Below are 15,805 nucleotides of genomic sequence, written 5' to 3'. Positions count from 1 at the left end.
TATGACTTGACTGGGTGGTGGGACTTGAACTCAGGCTCTTATTCTTGCCTGGTAAGCACTTTTCCAGCTGAGCTATGTCCCCAGCTCTGTAAGTAGTCTTTCTGAGACTGTGTAAATTTGTAGTAATGATAAATCTCAGAATTAAATGAGATGTTTAGATTATGATAAGTCTTAAATATTAGTTGGTGGCTGTTCATATTACTTTATGTCATTAGTAAGCACTAAAGTGATACAACAACAAAACCCAAAGTTCTTCACCCTGTGAGACTGAGTGAACATTCTGTGTTGCAGAATGCTTCCTGTGCATTGTGGACATGCCCAGCCTCTATCCACTAGATACTTGTTGACCCCAACCTCCTAACTCACTCAGTTGTGACAGTCAAAGTGTTCTAGTCATTGCTAAATGGCTCTAGCAGGAAAATTGTCCCTGGTTGAGACCTACTTAGAAGTATAATGAGTTTTCTGAGATGAAATAGTTATGAAATTGGAATACTTAGGAATTTCTTGGAACATTCTGCCTAGGTGTGATATGAAATTTGGATTTATGTTTTTGTTAATCTCTTTCTGTTACTTTGGGCAGTTCAAAATGCTATTGAATTAATTATGTAACTGAAATATAAAGGACATATGTAAATGTAAAGTATGTGGGTAGAGTGTGTAGTGTGTGGCCTTGCTGGTGCTGACGGTGGGCTCTCTGTGGCAGCGTACTGTAAGAACTCCGTGGACGGTCTCTGGTATTGCTTCGATGACAGCGATGTGCAGCAGCTGTCAGAAGATGAGGTGTGCACACAGACAGCTTACATACTTTTCTACCAGAGGCGGACAGCCATCCCATCATGGTCAGCTAATAGCTCGGTGGCAGGTAACCTGGTTTTTCATTGTTGTTGGTTTTTTTTTTTTCTCCCAGAGCAGGAATTTGTAATTCTTGGGCCAAAGGATGTCTCAGAAGGCTTCATTATTGAAAGCTTGATGAGATTAATTTTCACATTTCCACTTAATCTGGGAACTAATATGATTTCAACCAAGGAAGTTGGGGTGGATGCTGAACTATCATGGACCAGCAGAGTTCACATAGAGGTGGGACAGAGCCTAGACAAACTACTTATAACTTACTTGTTTGGTTAAGTGCCTGGAGGTTTAGGTTATCTTGGAACATGTCCCATCTGCTAACACCTGCCCAGTGGGGTTACTGGTTGCTTACCATTGCTTAAGGTATGTGAAAGTATTCTATAAACTGTAAAGACCATTAGAAAAAAAGAGTTCTTTTTCTCCCATAAAATTAATCTGTTATGTTAGGGGGAAGGATTGACTGCTGTTAACTGATTGAGGGCTTGGTTTTGCTGATGAGATGCAGCCTATTATGTTAATAAATGTTGAAATGAGTCCCACACACAATATGAATGCAGCCATAGATAATCAGATGAGAGGAAGGTGCATGCTTCTTGCTGCAGGCTGTGGCTTTAAGAAAATAGCTTGAAATGTGGTAATACATCAATAGGAGGAGAGGCAGGGAATGGTGATCAGTGTCCCTTTATGCTCAAAGCAAGGAGGCAAGGCCTTCTCACTGGGTACGCTGCTCACTTGACTCTTGGGCCATTCCAGAATCTGAGATGTGCTAAGAAACGACAGTCACTTTAGGTTTGTTTAAGACAGTACTGCTTCATGTAGTCAATAAGCACACTATTACCCTAACATCTATTTAAAGGTAACCCCTGGAATTGATAGTACTGATGAACATATAGCAGATTCATACCCCCTACTGTGTGGGTGTGTGCTGGTGCATGCATGTGCATGTATCATTAGTATTATAAAATGACTTTAAAATGTCCAAAAGACGTTGAAGCTAAGAAAAACAGTGTATTACTGCTCTTCCTCTGGGTGGTTCAGTAGCACTGCTAGTGCTCAGAGCTTGTGCTGTGTGTTTCTGTTTCACTATTCCCTTGCCAGGATTAGGTGTTGCTTTTGAAAACATTTATTCTATATTTGCAGTTTGTTTCTGCAACCCTCCTATGTAGGAATTGCCTGGAGTTTCTTCATTTTTGCTAGGGATGCTTAGTTCTGGGAGTTTTTCTTAACTTTGGAACCAGGACACAAATCTCTGGCTTGACTGGCAGCAGCTTGACAGGATGTGTGCAGTGCAGGACCCTGGCTGACCTTAGGACCCATCTCCTTTTCTACAGGTTCTACAAGTTCTTCTCTGTGTGAGCACTGGGTGAGCCGGCTCCCAGGGAGCAAGCAAGCCAGCGTGACCTCTGCAGCCTCCTCCAGACGCACCTCCTTGGCTTCCCTCTCTGAGTCTGTGGAGATGACTGGGGAAAGGAGTGAAGACGATGGTGAGTGTGGATCTTGGTGGCAGATTTCCAAAATGGCAACTCATAAACAAAGCACAGTTTCTGCAGGCTTAGGAACAGTCTTTTTACAAGCAGACTGTAGAACTCAAAAGAGTAGGGGTACATAACTGAGTTGTGGCTTCTCTATGATTCAGGGATTTCTCCTTCATTGTTTTCCACTTCTGTATTCCAGTGTACAGATAAACACTTTTTGTTAAAATTTGCAGGATGGCTATTAGGTCTCAGAGATGTTCTACCTTGCCTGGGACTGCCTCATGTAGAGCTGTGTTCTTAGCTAATGAGGACACCATTGGGTCAGCTTGACCTCTACTCTAAACATAGTCACAATATCAATACTGGAGGAAATCTGATTAAATATTGAAATGCATTTTGTGTATTTGGTTTTTTTTTTCTTGGTACCTTTCACTTATGCTTGAGTATTGACAGGATAGCCCTTGGTACTATCAGCAACCCCAGGTGGTATGGGATGGACTGGGCAGCCAAAGTACTAAGAGCTGGAAGTGGGAGAGAGTGAGCTCAGCATCCATAATGAAGACAGTGACTCATCTTCCAAAGAGACTCACTTGCTGCCAGTATTTCAGTTGCTTTAATCTGCTTCTAGGGGCGATGGGTAATTCTGAGAAAATGAAATGAAGCCAAAATGGGAGGTAGTTGGAAAGAAATCAAACTAGGAGAGCCGCGGCCTGGCTCTGGCTCTACCCGCTTTGGCATTTTACTTCTTTTCCGTGTGAGCTGGAATATATTGGACTATTGTTGCCAAGCCCTTTCTCTTTCCTAATATTTTAGGAAAAGCTGACTAGTGAACCTATACCTATTTAGGTGGACATTATTTTCACCACAGTCCTGTAAATTTGGAATTTGCTGTTGTTTTAACAATAAACCCAGAAGTAGCTTACCTCCATCTATTTTTAAGCAGTCTGGTTGGTGAAATCAATATCTTCTTAAGCATCATCATCATTTAGTCATGCTCAGGGGTCACATAGAACAGAACCTGACTCTTAGTAGTCACGAAGGCCACAGCTGCAGTAACAGAGGCATGCAGAATTCAGCTTCGTCTTGGAAAGGTTTAAGCTGTTGGAAATATTAGTCTACCAGTCATCGAAGGTAGTATGTAACATGTCCAAGGCTCTAGTTCTTACCACTGGTGCCCTTTTATTGTTACCTGTTACAGACTTACTTCCACAGGGCATGCAATGGAGTTATGGGTTCGTGTATCATTTTGGTCAAGGAATTCATTCTGTGATTTCCAGGCGTCCTTCAGGAAGATGAAGGAGCTGGGTTAGAAGCTCATGTTTAGTGAAGATCTGGGAGTGTCCGGATCCTTGCTGGACACAGACTTCTTAGATTTTATTTAATTCTTTAATTAGACCAACAGTCATCAAATTATAGCCAGAGGCCTCGTGTAGATGGCTGCTTTTTCCATAGTTTTTGGAACATAATCATCCATGCTTGATTGTGTGCCACCTGTGGCTGCTTTTATGGTAAGGTCACAGAGCTGAGCAGTTGCCTGAACAGCCTAATAGACTGATGGGGTCTTTCCAGAAAGCGTACTGACCCTGATGTAGGATGAAGTAGATGGAGAGCATTTTGCCGACTTGAGAGTTAGCATGACCCTATTTTGCAGATAAGGAAACTGGTCTTTGAAGGGTTGAAAGCACACAGTTATTCTTGACTCTAGCAGACAGGCCAGCATTGAAGGTCATGGTCCTGTCATTCCCCCAGGTTTGCCCTTGCTCTGTCTTCAGTGTCTTAAGTGTTTTTGGAACACTTAAGTGTTACTAAGAATTTTTGATGATTTAGTCTGACAGAATTTTCTCTGTTATGCAGGAGGCTTCTCTACTCGACCATTTGTGAGAAGTGTGCAGCGTCAAAGCCTGTCATCCAGATCTTCTGTCACCAGCCCCTTGGCCGTCAATGAAAATTGCATGCGGCCTTCTTGGTCCCTGTCTGCCAAGCTACAGATGCGCTCCAGTTCTCCTTCCCGCTTCTCAGGGGACTCCCCGATCCATGGGTCTGCCTCCACCCTTGAAAGGATTGGGGAGGCAGGTGATGACAAAGTGTCCATATCTTGCTTCGGTAGTCTACGGAACCTTTCTGGTAGTCACCAGGAACCAAGTGACAGTCACAATAGACGAGAGCACAAGGCTGTGGGCCGGGCCCCATTGGCTGTCATGGAAGGTGTGTTCAAAGATGAGTCAGACTCTCGAAAATTGAACTCCAATGTTGTAGACACACCAAACAAAAATCTAGCACAAGGGGATTGCTTGCCCCCCATTTCTGATCCTTTTGATAATAATAACCAGATTGCGTATGTGGATCAGAGTGATTCTGTTGACAGCTCTCCAGTCAAAGAGGTGAAACCTCCAAGCCACCCAGACTCCCTCACAAAGAAGCCAGAGAGCACAACCAAGAGACCCCCTAGTTCCAAAGGCACTGCTGAGCCAGAGAAGAGCATGCGGAAGGGGAGGCCAGCCTTGGCCAGCCAGGAGTCTTCTCTTTCAAGTCCATCCCCTTCTTCCCCTGTTCCTGTAAAGGTTTCCTTGAAACCTGCCCGCTGTCGGAGCAAAGCAGATTCTTCCAGGGCCAGTGGAAGGCATTCATCCCCTGCCTCTACCCAACCCAAAAAAGAATCGTCCCCCAGGTCCCAGGAATCCATGTCATCTCCTTCACCACAGAAGCAAAAGTCTGCTTCTGCCTTCACTTACTCTTCTTCCTCCATATCTGCCAAAAAAGCCCCAGGCCCTGCCACCAGGGGCTCCTTACCTTCTGGGAAGAGTAGGACTTCTGACCAGAGCTTGAGTAGAGAGGGTTCCAGACAAAGTTTAGGTTCTGACAGAGCCAGTGTCACCTCCACCTCCACCTCCAAACCCAGCTCCCCTCGGGTGAATCAGGCCAGATCAGGAGACAACAGAGTTGACGGCAAACACGTTCGGAGCTCTTCCATGGCCAGCCTGCGCTCACCTAGCACAAGTGTGCGCTCTGGGTTGAAGAGGGACAGCAAGTCTGAGGACAAAGGACTGTCCTTCTTTAAGTCAGCCTTGAGACAGAAAGAAACCCGGCGGTCTACTGATCTTGGCAAGACAACCTTGCTGTCCAAAAAGGCTGGTGGGAGCTCTGTCAAGTCCGTCAGTAAGAACACCACAGATGACAAGGCAGAGAAAGGCCATCAGTCCCCAGGCTCCCAGCAGCCAAACACAAATGCAGTTGGAAAAGAACAGCTTGTCTCAAAGGACCCTGCTTCTGCTAAACATTCCTTGCTATCTGCTCGAAGATCCAAGTCTTCCCAGCTAGATTCCGGAGTTCCTTTGTCTCCCAGTAGCAGGCTGGCCACCGAGAAAGGCTCCAAAAAGCTGTCTTCTAGCATGCAAACCTCTGCACGGCCTTCTCAGAAACCCCAGTGATCTTCTGCAATCCGGGTGTCTTATCTGTACAGATGGTTATTTATTTAGAACTCCCTTCCCACCAAAGCCCTCTATGCTTTTATTTTGTTTTTTTGGGTTTTTTTTGGGGGGGTGGTGGTTATGTGCCTGACTGAGAGAATAGGAGTGTGTGTGTGTGGAATTCAAATTGTTAAAAGCGTCGCCTTATTCTGCCATTGAACCAAATAACAGCCATAGGCAAAGCATTGATACCAAGCTAACTGGAATAACCGTAGAAAATAATCTGGATAGTCCCTTTAGCAATTGTACCTGTTTCTTTCTGGGAACTCTAATGACTTTGGTTGGACACTAGGGTTTGGAAACCTGTGAACCAATTAAGCTATCAGTGTGTAAACAGATGAATTGTTTGACTTGGGTTTTCATCTGAGCAGAATTTATCTTCATGTAGATTGTTGAGTGCCATCAGGAGCTTAGAAAACAAAACAAAAACTGTGACACTAACAACAACATAAACTGAGGGAAAACTTGCTTTCTGCACTTTGGCCCCATCTGCCAGTCTTTGTAAGGGCAATATCTTAACACTAATGTTTCTCAGGTATATATACTCAGCTAGTCTAGGATGGATGTGCATTACTAATAAATGGGTTCAAGAGAAAGATGACATGGGGGGAGGGTGACTATCCTTTCTCCTCCTGCCATGGGTAAAGGTTTCAGAGGTAGACAGAAAATCTATTGCTACCTTCATATCTGCATTTATATGCATACCCTAGCCTGTCTTGACTCCTTGGATATGTTCTAAGATTTGGCAATTTTTGGATAGTCAGAAAGCTAGTCACTAATATTTTTTTCATTCTAAATTTGCTGGCTAAAGCCATTGGAATTTTGAACTGTAGCTGAACAGTTAATGTTTTTGGAAGATTCCCAGAGAAAGTTTTATTCCAAGCTGGAAGCCTGAGTTTATCATTTTCCTCCCCTGATGTTGCTTTTTTCTGTTAGAAGTTTGAGGATCTCCTGCTCCCCTTGTGTGCATGCTTACTGCCTTGTCTTGCTGCTTGGAAAAGAAAGAAGTTGCCTCCTACCAAGAGCCACTGGTGGTGTGGTGATGTGTTGTGAGACAAAGCATTGCACATGCACTTTGGGTCGTACCTGTCAGTCTTCCTTGTGACTGCTTCTCTATAGCTCTTTTATGTCTGCTCTGTCCTGAAGAGTTAACCTCAGACCCAGAACTCAAGCAGAGTCTGGCATATGTTCCCTCTGACATGTAGTTGCCAGTCGCGTTACTATAGATGAAAAGGGGACCTCAAACCTCTCTGGATTCTCACAGGTAAAACAAAGTTTTCCAAGCCTTGTGGAAATTACTTGGAAATACTTTCCAGTCCAGTTTTTTTGGTGTCCTCTTTTTTTTTCTTCTATTTTTTAATATCAAGAGAATTGTGGTCTTGATTCTCAGAGTAGCATTTGTCACTTTGTCATTAAATATAGCATGTTGAGTTTATTTGTTATTACATACTAACGCTCCTGGTTCCCAGGTCCACACGAACTCCCTCTTCAGTATTTCTGTGACGTGGCCGCGGTGCATATGTGCATGCGGTGTGATTTCTGCACTGTCCTTTTGTTCTTTATGTTAAGAATACCTCCTGGGAAGTACTTTCCACTAGTTAAGTTTATTTTGCTGCTAATATGGACATTAGCTGGTAGCTTGCAGGTTCAGGGTGACTGGGATTTTCAGCCCTTGTGGTATTTGAGGCTTAGGTGTTCAGCTTTGTGCACGTTACCACAGTGCTCCACACAATCCAGTGTGTGTGTGTGTGTGTGCAGTGCCCACTGCACTCAGTCCTGTACTGGCTGCTTCTGTCCCTCTTCCCCCGCCCCTTGTGGCTTCCCAAAGCCTTCAGGCTCTCTGCCCTTTGTGTGACTGAGGTGACAGCTGCCTTTTCATGTCATCATTGTTCAGTGGCACACGGTCAGCCCCAGCAGTGTGTTTTCTTTTATTTTTCTAAAAAAGCATCAAATGTGAGGCCATCAGTATCAGGAATTGAGCATTTATGTGATTTGAGCCTCTGAAATGGTCTTAGAATTAGAGTGTGATAAGACAAAGGATTTTAATAACAAGCTGTTTTGCCATAATTAAGATGACTAGAAGCTAGTTTAATTTTCTCAGTACTACATAGTTTGTTCTTGAATGCAGTAGGAATGGATTCTCCCTCCCACATGTATCATACTTTCTTAAACAAAACAGAAAAATCCTCAAGTCTCTACTTTTCCATGGGATCAAGAAAGACAGTTTCTATAATGTAATAAAATTGAAAAGATGTATGTATATGGAATTTAGTCCTTATTTCATATTTAATTTAATAGAAAAAAATCATCATTGTCTAGGCTATGAAGCTGCCATGCTTGTGAGGTTGGGAAACAATGCAATATAATTCCTTACTGCTGGGGTGTGTTTAAGACCCAGAAAAGGCTGCTCTCACAGTGTTGTCTGAAGTGAAAGAGCTTATGAGAGCATTGCTGCTTGGTTCATTCAGTTCTCTGGCAGGGTTAGGTTACTGCAGTCTTTCCCCAGTGATTTGGATATAGTGAACATACTGAGCCTGGTTAGGGCAGTCATTCCCCATAGGCACACAGCACCAACCAACAGAATAATGCATTGGTAATTTTGGGGGGGATGTTAAATAAGCCCCCCCTTTATCCTTGCTCTTTTCCTGTAGAACACCCTGCGCATGAGCCTACACCATCACTTAAGCCAGCCTTCCTCCTTGCCTTCATGATGATGCTTACTCATGTCCCTTACAACCCTCGCCAACCTCATTTATTTCTTCTGATGCCTGAGAGTGAGTAGTGCCATGTCCAATCAATAGAGCAATGTGGTATATCTGTGCTGTGCCACATTTAATTCATTTGGGCCTGCTTTGCAAAGTCAAACAGAAAGCTTCAGCAGTCTGCTGTAGTTGAGGAGTCCTGGGAGACACCAAAGCAAACAGGGCCTGCCGTGAAGTGGTGGTCTTCATCAGAAACACCCAAACAGATTATGGTTGGGTAAGACATGAGGTTCCTTGAGATTTTGGAAATCAAAAGTGTCCTTGTTTATCTCTGGAGACATTGTGGTCTTCTGGCCACTGGATCAGACTGAGCTGTCTGTGCTGTATAGTGGTTAAAATCTAGTATCTGGTCACTTTACATTAGAATCAACCCTCTGTGTTTCTATGAGATGGCTATGGAGATTGTTGAGGGATGGGATGCACTGTCACCCGTCTAACTAATAAGTAGGAGTGGTGTGTTAAGGGAGCAGTAGTGGCAGCTTAAGGGATATGGATTAAAGAGTTGTAAACAAAGCTCATTTCAGATAAACCCTCTTTAAGTTTTGATAGATTACTAATAGCTGAAGTTACAGTTTCCTGTGTACATTGTCATTGAATACAAAGGTAATTAGTGTTCTGGTTTGGACTTTTGAGCTAGGATGAAAATCATAAGCACAGTTTCAATAAAACACGGTTTGGAGGTGCATTGATACTTAGATTTTGGAGTTGAGAAGGGAAAAATTTGCCGGCAAACCAGTGCCTACCATAAAGACAACTTAGCTGCTAGTATGCAGGCTGCTCTTGCTTGAGTTTTATAAAGAGCTCATTGCTATTCAGCTGACTGCACCTTCAGTTGGGACATCATGCTTTTGTTTCAGTCAGTGCTTGGGGTCCCGTGCTGCCTTGTGATCAGACCCCAAAGTGTTCTTCCTAGCTGCCTTTTGAGCATGACCGATCATTTTTACCCTGAAGTAGAGACAGCAGTTTTGCATGCCCTCCTTCTAACCCAGAAAGCATGCTCATACTACCTATGCAAGCAACCGGTTGAAAAGCATACGGAGAAACTACACTAAACATTGAGTTTTAAAAAAGAAAAAAAGACAACTCAGATCCTGGAGCTCTATTTTTGAATTTGTGATTTTTAAAGCGTGGCTTCATCATCAGTGCAGGTGAGCCTGAATGTGAATTTTAGGTTGCTTGGCGTCTCTTTCTCTGACAGTCTTTTTTTTTTTAATTATCATTGGTGAGATTGTGTGTAAAATAGTATTTTGCAAGCAGGAGTGGACTGGATATGTTGAACATACACTGGTGTATATATTGTATTTAGCCTGAAGACTTTCCTAAAGTATTTTGTTCTAAGAAATAACCTGCCATTTTCTATAGATTTTAATTTTTTATATCTTCTGGTGTCGTTCATCACAAGGAGAGATGTGGCTTCATATAGTGCTAACAATTTTTAAATGCTTTTGTAGAGACTCGGAGGTGTTTAGGAAGACTCTGGGACTTCCCACTCACTGGTCTCAGTAAGATTAAGGATGTGGAATGTATGGTAGTGTTAAACAATGGATTCAGGTCTAGATCCGACTCACATTCATTTAAAACCATTGTTTTCCATGGGGCAGGGATGGGGCAGAGGCTCATAGCATAGGTGAAAGATGTCTTTGAATCTCATACATATACTGTCCCGAGGCCTCTTCTGGATGATTCACCCTAGGTCACTAGGATCATCAAGGGACTTGGAAGGCGTGGGCCTCTCTCAGGCTTTTGATGCTGGGTGACTTTCTCTCCTTATTCCAGTCAGAATCGAGAAGAATGTGGTACACCATCTCTTTGCCAACAGTTTATGGCGAGAATCATCACTGCCATACAAAGTACTCAGGAGGAATTCAAGTTGCGTTGGACAAGAAAATTAAAAGAAGCTGTCAATCCCCTGCTCGAATTCAGGGGACAAGAGCTTTCTGACTTCAAGGTCTGATTTGGACTTGTGAAGCATTTTATGGGTGGTATGTTACTTGCCAGTCTGGGGATTGTTCTTCCTGGTGGCAAGCAGAGTGCCCCAAGGGGTCCAAATTCATTCCCAGAGCCTCTGTTCAGATTCTGCTGTCGGACTGAGACCCATGCAGGAAGGGAAGTTACTCCATGTTAGAAAATGTGGCAGAAGACGGTGGAAAGCTAGCTGTCCGGCCATGCAGACCCTGCTCTGCTTTTGACAGCACAGTTGCAAACCACAGGCTGCACGGGCCCCCTGCTCTGATTGCACTCCACTCTAGGTCTTTCCTACTCAGAATGTAGCTCTAGGAGTCCTTTTAAATTTAAAAGCAAATGTGAAACATTCTATTGAAATTATTTTGACGCTCTCATTGCTATTTTTTCATGTAATTAAATCAATACCTATCCAGGAATTTGGCAGTATATGTTAACTACAGAGGCACAAGAAGTTTGGTTTTAATCTGTGGTGAGCCAGGTGCACTATACCATCTTCAAAATAATCTACTGTGCTGTGTGGCCTCATCCCATTGAACATCAGGCTGCCTACAAAAAGGAGAAAAACAGTTTATCTGACGTGGCTCAAATTTTAAGGAGTAAGGGTATCAGGAAAAATCAGAGCTGGAACAGCTTTGGCACACGGCCTCCCAGAGTCGAGCTCTCTGCTGCTGTGAACACGCAGCATGAACTTTCCTAGGTGCTATTCCAGACTGGGGGACTGTGTTTCTGCACTTGCGGTTCTGTCGGTCTTTACTGTAGGCATTTATGTTCTGTGTAGGTCTGCTCACCAACTGTGCCTCTCACCACTGGTTAAAATTGAATTTGGGCCTCATTACCAAAATGGTTTCTTGATTCTCTTGTGTATTTACAGCGGCATTTATTTCTCTAGTTGTCTTAAAAGCTGCATGTCATATCACTGTACACAAAACGCTTTGGTGTCATTCATGAGCCATAGTGAGCTCTGTATAAATTCTTCAGTAAAAGGATGGCAGAGTGTCTTTCCTGCAGGCTGGAAGAAAGTGTATCCTACATTTTAAATTATTTTAGGCCAAGTGCATGAGGTATGTCACTGCCTTCTGTTATTTATTTGTATATTTTATTATTCAAGGTGTATGCACTTTTAAGAAGCAGAATTTATATTTTTATGTTTAAAACATTTTATTTCCGAGACAGCAGTTGGTTATATAGTATACAATTGGAATTAAGAGAAAACTGGAAATGTAACAAAACATAATAAATTTACCACATGCCTTCTTCAAGACATACTCCTTTTTTCTCCCCTTTGCCGAACCAATTTTTTTTTAAATGTTGACTAGTATTTGTACTACATTGATTTTGTATAACAAAATGCTTTAAAGTTGCAGCGTTTCAGATAAAAACATCAAGTTACAGGACACTACCACACAGACTGGCCGACTCCCCATGCAATTGCCGTGTAAAAAGATCACATCCATACTTGTTCGCAGTCAACAATTATATGAGTGATATAATGAGAGACTAGATGTCCTGAGCTACATAGAAAGAGCTCACATCCTGCCTCACTTCCAACAGATTTTCTTCATTGCTCCTCTTTGGTGATAAGAGGAAATTGTAACATTAAAAAGTACTCTTTCCTTAGCCTTTTCTCACCTCTTATACACATAGTATCTGCTTTATTTTTTATTTTATGCGAATGAGTGCTTTGCTTGTATTTGTCTAAGTGCACCATTTGTGCCTGAGCCTAGTCCCCAGGGGGAGGCTAGAAATGACTCTTGGATCCCCTGGAGTTTAGAGTTTCTAATGACTGATCTATTGTCTGGCTGCTGGGAACTGAATCCACGTCTTCTGGAAGAGTAGCCAATGCTCTTAATCACTGAGCCATCTCTCCAGCCTCCCAGAACCTGGCTTTTAACCATCTTCTTCTGAGGTTTTTGTTTTATTTTCTAGCTATCTTGCCTACAAAGACAATTCTCTAGTGTGATGTTGTATCACTTATGACCACTTGGGGGCAACAGAGCTCAGTGTTCTCCAGTGTATTTTAAAAGTCCAGCTTACCAGTTTTTAATGTCTTATCTGAGGGTGGAAATGCCTGAGCTAAGCTGAGAATAGCATCTCTGAGCTGGCCTTGCTCATTGTGTAAATATTCCAGCTAGCCATTTCTCCCAGAGAAGTGAGTACCATGGGAGCACAGCACCATCGTGGCAGAGTTGGGTAGACCACTCTGGATCATCCAAAACAGCACTTCCTCCTCTAAGTTGGAGTGGTAAGGTTTTCCTTTAGCTTAGCACAGCACTCTGTTTACTAAAGAGGTTTGATTATGCATGCACATGTTCACATACCATAAAATATATAACTTCAATATTTACAGAAATATCTAAAGGCCACTTTGTTGCCAGTGAATTTGGAGGATTATTTTCAAATACTTGAATGCTCAGTGTCTGCAAACACATTTTAGCTCTGAAATCTTCATGAAGAAAGCAAAAGTGTGGCAAAGCCCCTTGACCTGTTCCATGTCTCCTTTGTATTAAAGCCCCCATGAGAGACTTGAGGTCTAAGCCAGCAGAAAGTGGTTGAAAACATGTCACCCCAAGCCAGTGCCCCTTCCCCAGGTGGGCTCCAGACTGCAGCAGATGTTGGGTTTGGCTCTTCCTCCTTTTTAGGCATCTCCATGTGGATTGTCCAGGAATTGATCTGGTGGATAGGGTCTACCTTATGCAAAGCCTTTGGCAGTCTCTTGAGATCTTGGCTCACCATCACATTTTTCCTGTCCTTGTCAACATTCACTACACAGGGAGAACAGGGACCTCCTCCCTGACAGATTCTGCATGTGTAGTCCAGTGGGTATCACCCTGTATGGTTATCAGAGCTATATCATTAATTTGGCTTGCTCTTCTGGTTTAAACAGCTCCACTTTTCTTTTTTTTATTTGAATTTACTGTTTTGTGTGTATGAATGTTTTCCTACACGTATGTTTGTGCATGCCTGGTGCCCACCCAGATAGGAAGATTCCTCCTGGAACTGGAGTGACAGATGGTTGTGAGCCACCATGTGGGTGCTGGAAATTGAACTCGCCCTCTGTAAGAGCAACTGAGTCGCTGGTAGTACAAGACTTCAATATGTAATTAAGACCATGTAGCAGCAGGCTGCTTGGCCGCTTGTTCATTTCCCTGTCACCCCATCCCCCAAAAAATCACACAGAAACTGTATGATTAAATCACTGCTTGGCCCATTAGCTCTAGCTTCTTATTGGTTAACTCTTACATACTAATTTAACCCATTTTTATTCATCTGTGTATTGCCACATGGCTGTGGCTTACCAGCTAACATTCTGTCTGGCTCCAGCAGAGCTACATGGCTTCTCTAACTCATCCTTCCTTCTCCCAACATTCAGTTTAGTTTTCCCTGCCTACCTCTGTTCCCTGCGCAGGCCCAAGACAGTTTCTTTATTAACCAATGGTATTCACAGCATACAGAGGGGAATCCCACATCAAGACCAGGCAGGTGGTATTTCCTAGGTCTCCCCTTTGTTTATGAAAAACCCATGGAGACTCAGATCCAGTTTCCAGTTCCAAGGACTCGGTCTGTCTCCTAGAGTAGACCTCAAGACATTATACCAAATGCAGATGGGCTTTGCCAGCCTCTGATTCATACAAGGTCCCATGAAGAAGAATGACACTTATATCATTCCAAGGCAGAGACCAAGTCCCTTCTTTTTTATTTATTTATTTTTTGGTTTTTCGAGACAGGGTTTCTCTGTGGCTTTGGAGCCTGTCCTGGAACTAGCTCTTGTAGACCAGGCTGGCCTCGAACTCACAGAGATCCGCCTGTCTCTGCCTCCCGAGTGCTGGGATTAAAGGCGTGCCCCAACACCGCCCGGCCCCCAAGCCCCTTCTTGTAGCACTGTTTCTGTAGCCCAACACTAGGATATAGTCACAGGGTCAAAGTAGTGAATGTGACATTTCAGCACTCCCTCCTTGCTCTTCCTCAAGGCATTCTGCCTACTAGCTTTGAGGCACGCAGAAGGTCCATTTCCTTACCCTTCCATCATCTCTCTAATATGAGCTTGCTTCAGAGCTCTCCTGGACCACCCTCTCCAAGCTTGCAGGCCGTGCTCCAGTCTACCTCCTCCCTACCTTATGTTCTGCATGCATTCAATCAGCTAGTGCTATGCCTGTTTGAAGGAGATGCAGAGAGGTAGCCTTTTCCATTTGCTCTCTTTTTCCTCTTGAGGGCACATGGTGGTGTTTCCCTGAATTACTGAGCTAACTGATTTGTCTGAGTCAACTTTCTTGTCTAGAGGTGGAGTTAAAGGGGAATGGTGCTTTTTAAGCCTGCCCTGCTGTACCAGACATAGAGAAAAGATTCAGTGAGTAGTTGCCATCGTGACCATAGTGACAGAGGAGGGGCTAACCCTGGAGGCCTTGCAGGATAGCTCTCATTCCACCTAAGGGAAACCACTTTCTTGAAGCTCCAGGAGGCCCTTCCTGGCATGTAGGACAAGAAGCGGTGAAAGAAGGGAGGAGTGACCATCTAAAGGAACCTCATATGACTTACATTTGTACCAAAGTAAATAACAATCACGAACAGTTTAATTTGGGAGAAGAGATGAGACCCAGTTTGTGCCTTTGCACAATCACCATGACAACAATGTGGTACCTGAGAAGTAAGTTAGGAGTTTGCTGCAGGAATCTGGGTGACCTAGAGTGGTGGAGGTGCAGGAGGGTAGGGAGGTTCTGTACAGGGAAGGCTGACTGCTGGGCTTAGTCCCTGTGACTGTGACTTAAGGGTTGGACAGTCAGGACAAGTTACTCAACTTCTCTGTGCCTGGGAGTCTTCCCCTGTGGAATGCAGATTGTGGTGTCTACATGAGGAGGTATTTAGTTGATGGGGTGTTATATAAGTATTTGGTTTTATCTATTATCTTTCTGTTTCTTTGATCTTTGTATCACCCACTTTTTTAACTTTAGTTTTTATGTGACTTGATCGCCTTCTACCTTCCTTCTATACCACCTGCTTTCTATCTGTCTCTCTTTCCTTACTCTTTTCAAACACCAAGCCTTTGTGCATGTATAAGGTGTGTGCGTGTGTCAGTGTACATGTGCATGTGGATGGATGTGTGTCCTGTATGAGGGGGACCAGAGGTTGATTGACATCGGGTTTCCTTCTCAGTTGCTCTCCACTTTGATTTTTTGAGACTGTCTCACAGGTTTGGCTAGGTTAGCTGGCACCAAGCTCTAGGGATCTTTCTGTCTCTGGCTTTTCAATGCTGGGGTTCCAGATATGCCCCACCCCGCATGGGATTTCACTT

General features: G+C 43.6%; 1 protein-coding gene across 1 annotated transcript in view; it reads left to right on the top strand.

The window, feature by feature from the left end:
- The window catches only part of Usp31 (ubiquitin specific peptidase 31), a 65,713-nt gene extending 53,936 nt beyond the window's left edge, over positions 1–11,777 (top strand). The window contains exons 14-16 of the mRNA XM_075972088.1: positions 704–862; positions 2,181–2,333; positions 4,179–11,777. Coding sequence (XP_075828203.1) covers positions 704–862; positions 2,181–2,333; positions 4,179–5,752 — 1,886 coding nt within the window. The 3' untranslated portion in view covers positions 5,753–11,777. The remainder of the gene's footprint in view (positions 1–703; positions 863–2,180; positions 2,334–4,178) is intronic.
- Positions 11,778–15,805: the final 4,028 nt, after the last annotated feature.

This window comes from Microtus pennsylvanicus, chromosome 5 (genome assembly GCF_037038515.1).
Source record: "Microtus pennsylvanicus isolate mMicPen1 chromosome 5, mMicPen1.hap1, whole genome shotgun sequence".
In the NCBI taxonomy this organism is placed as follows: Eukaryota; Metazoa; Chordata; class Mammalia; order Rodentia; family Cricetidae; genus Microtus; species Microtus pennsylvanicus.
Note: the sequence above shows the minus strand (reverse complement) of the source record. Positions and strands in the feature narration are given on the sequence as shown.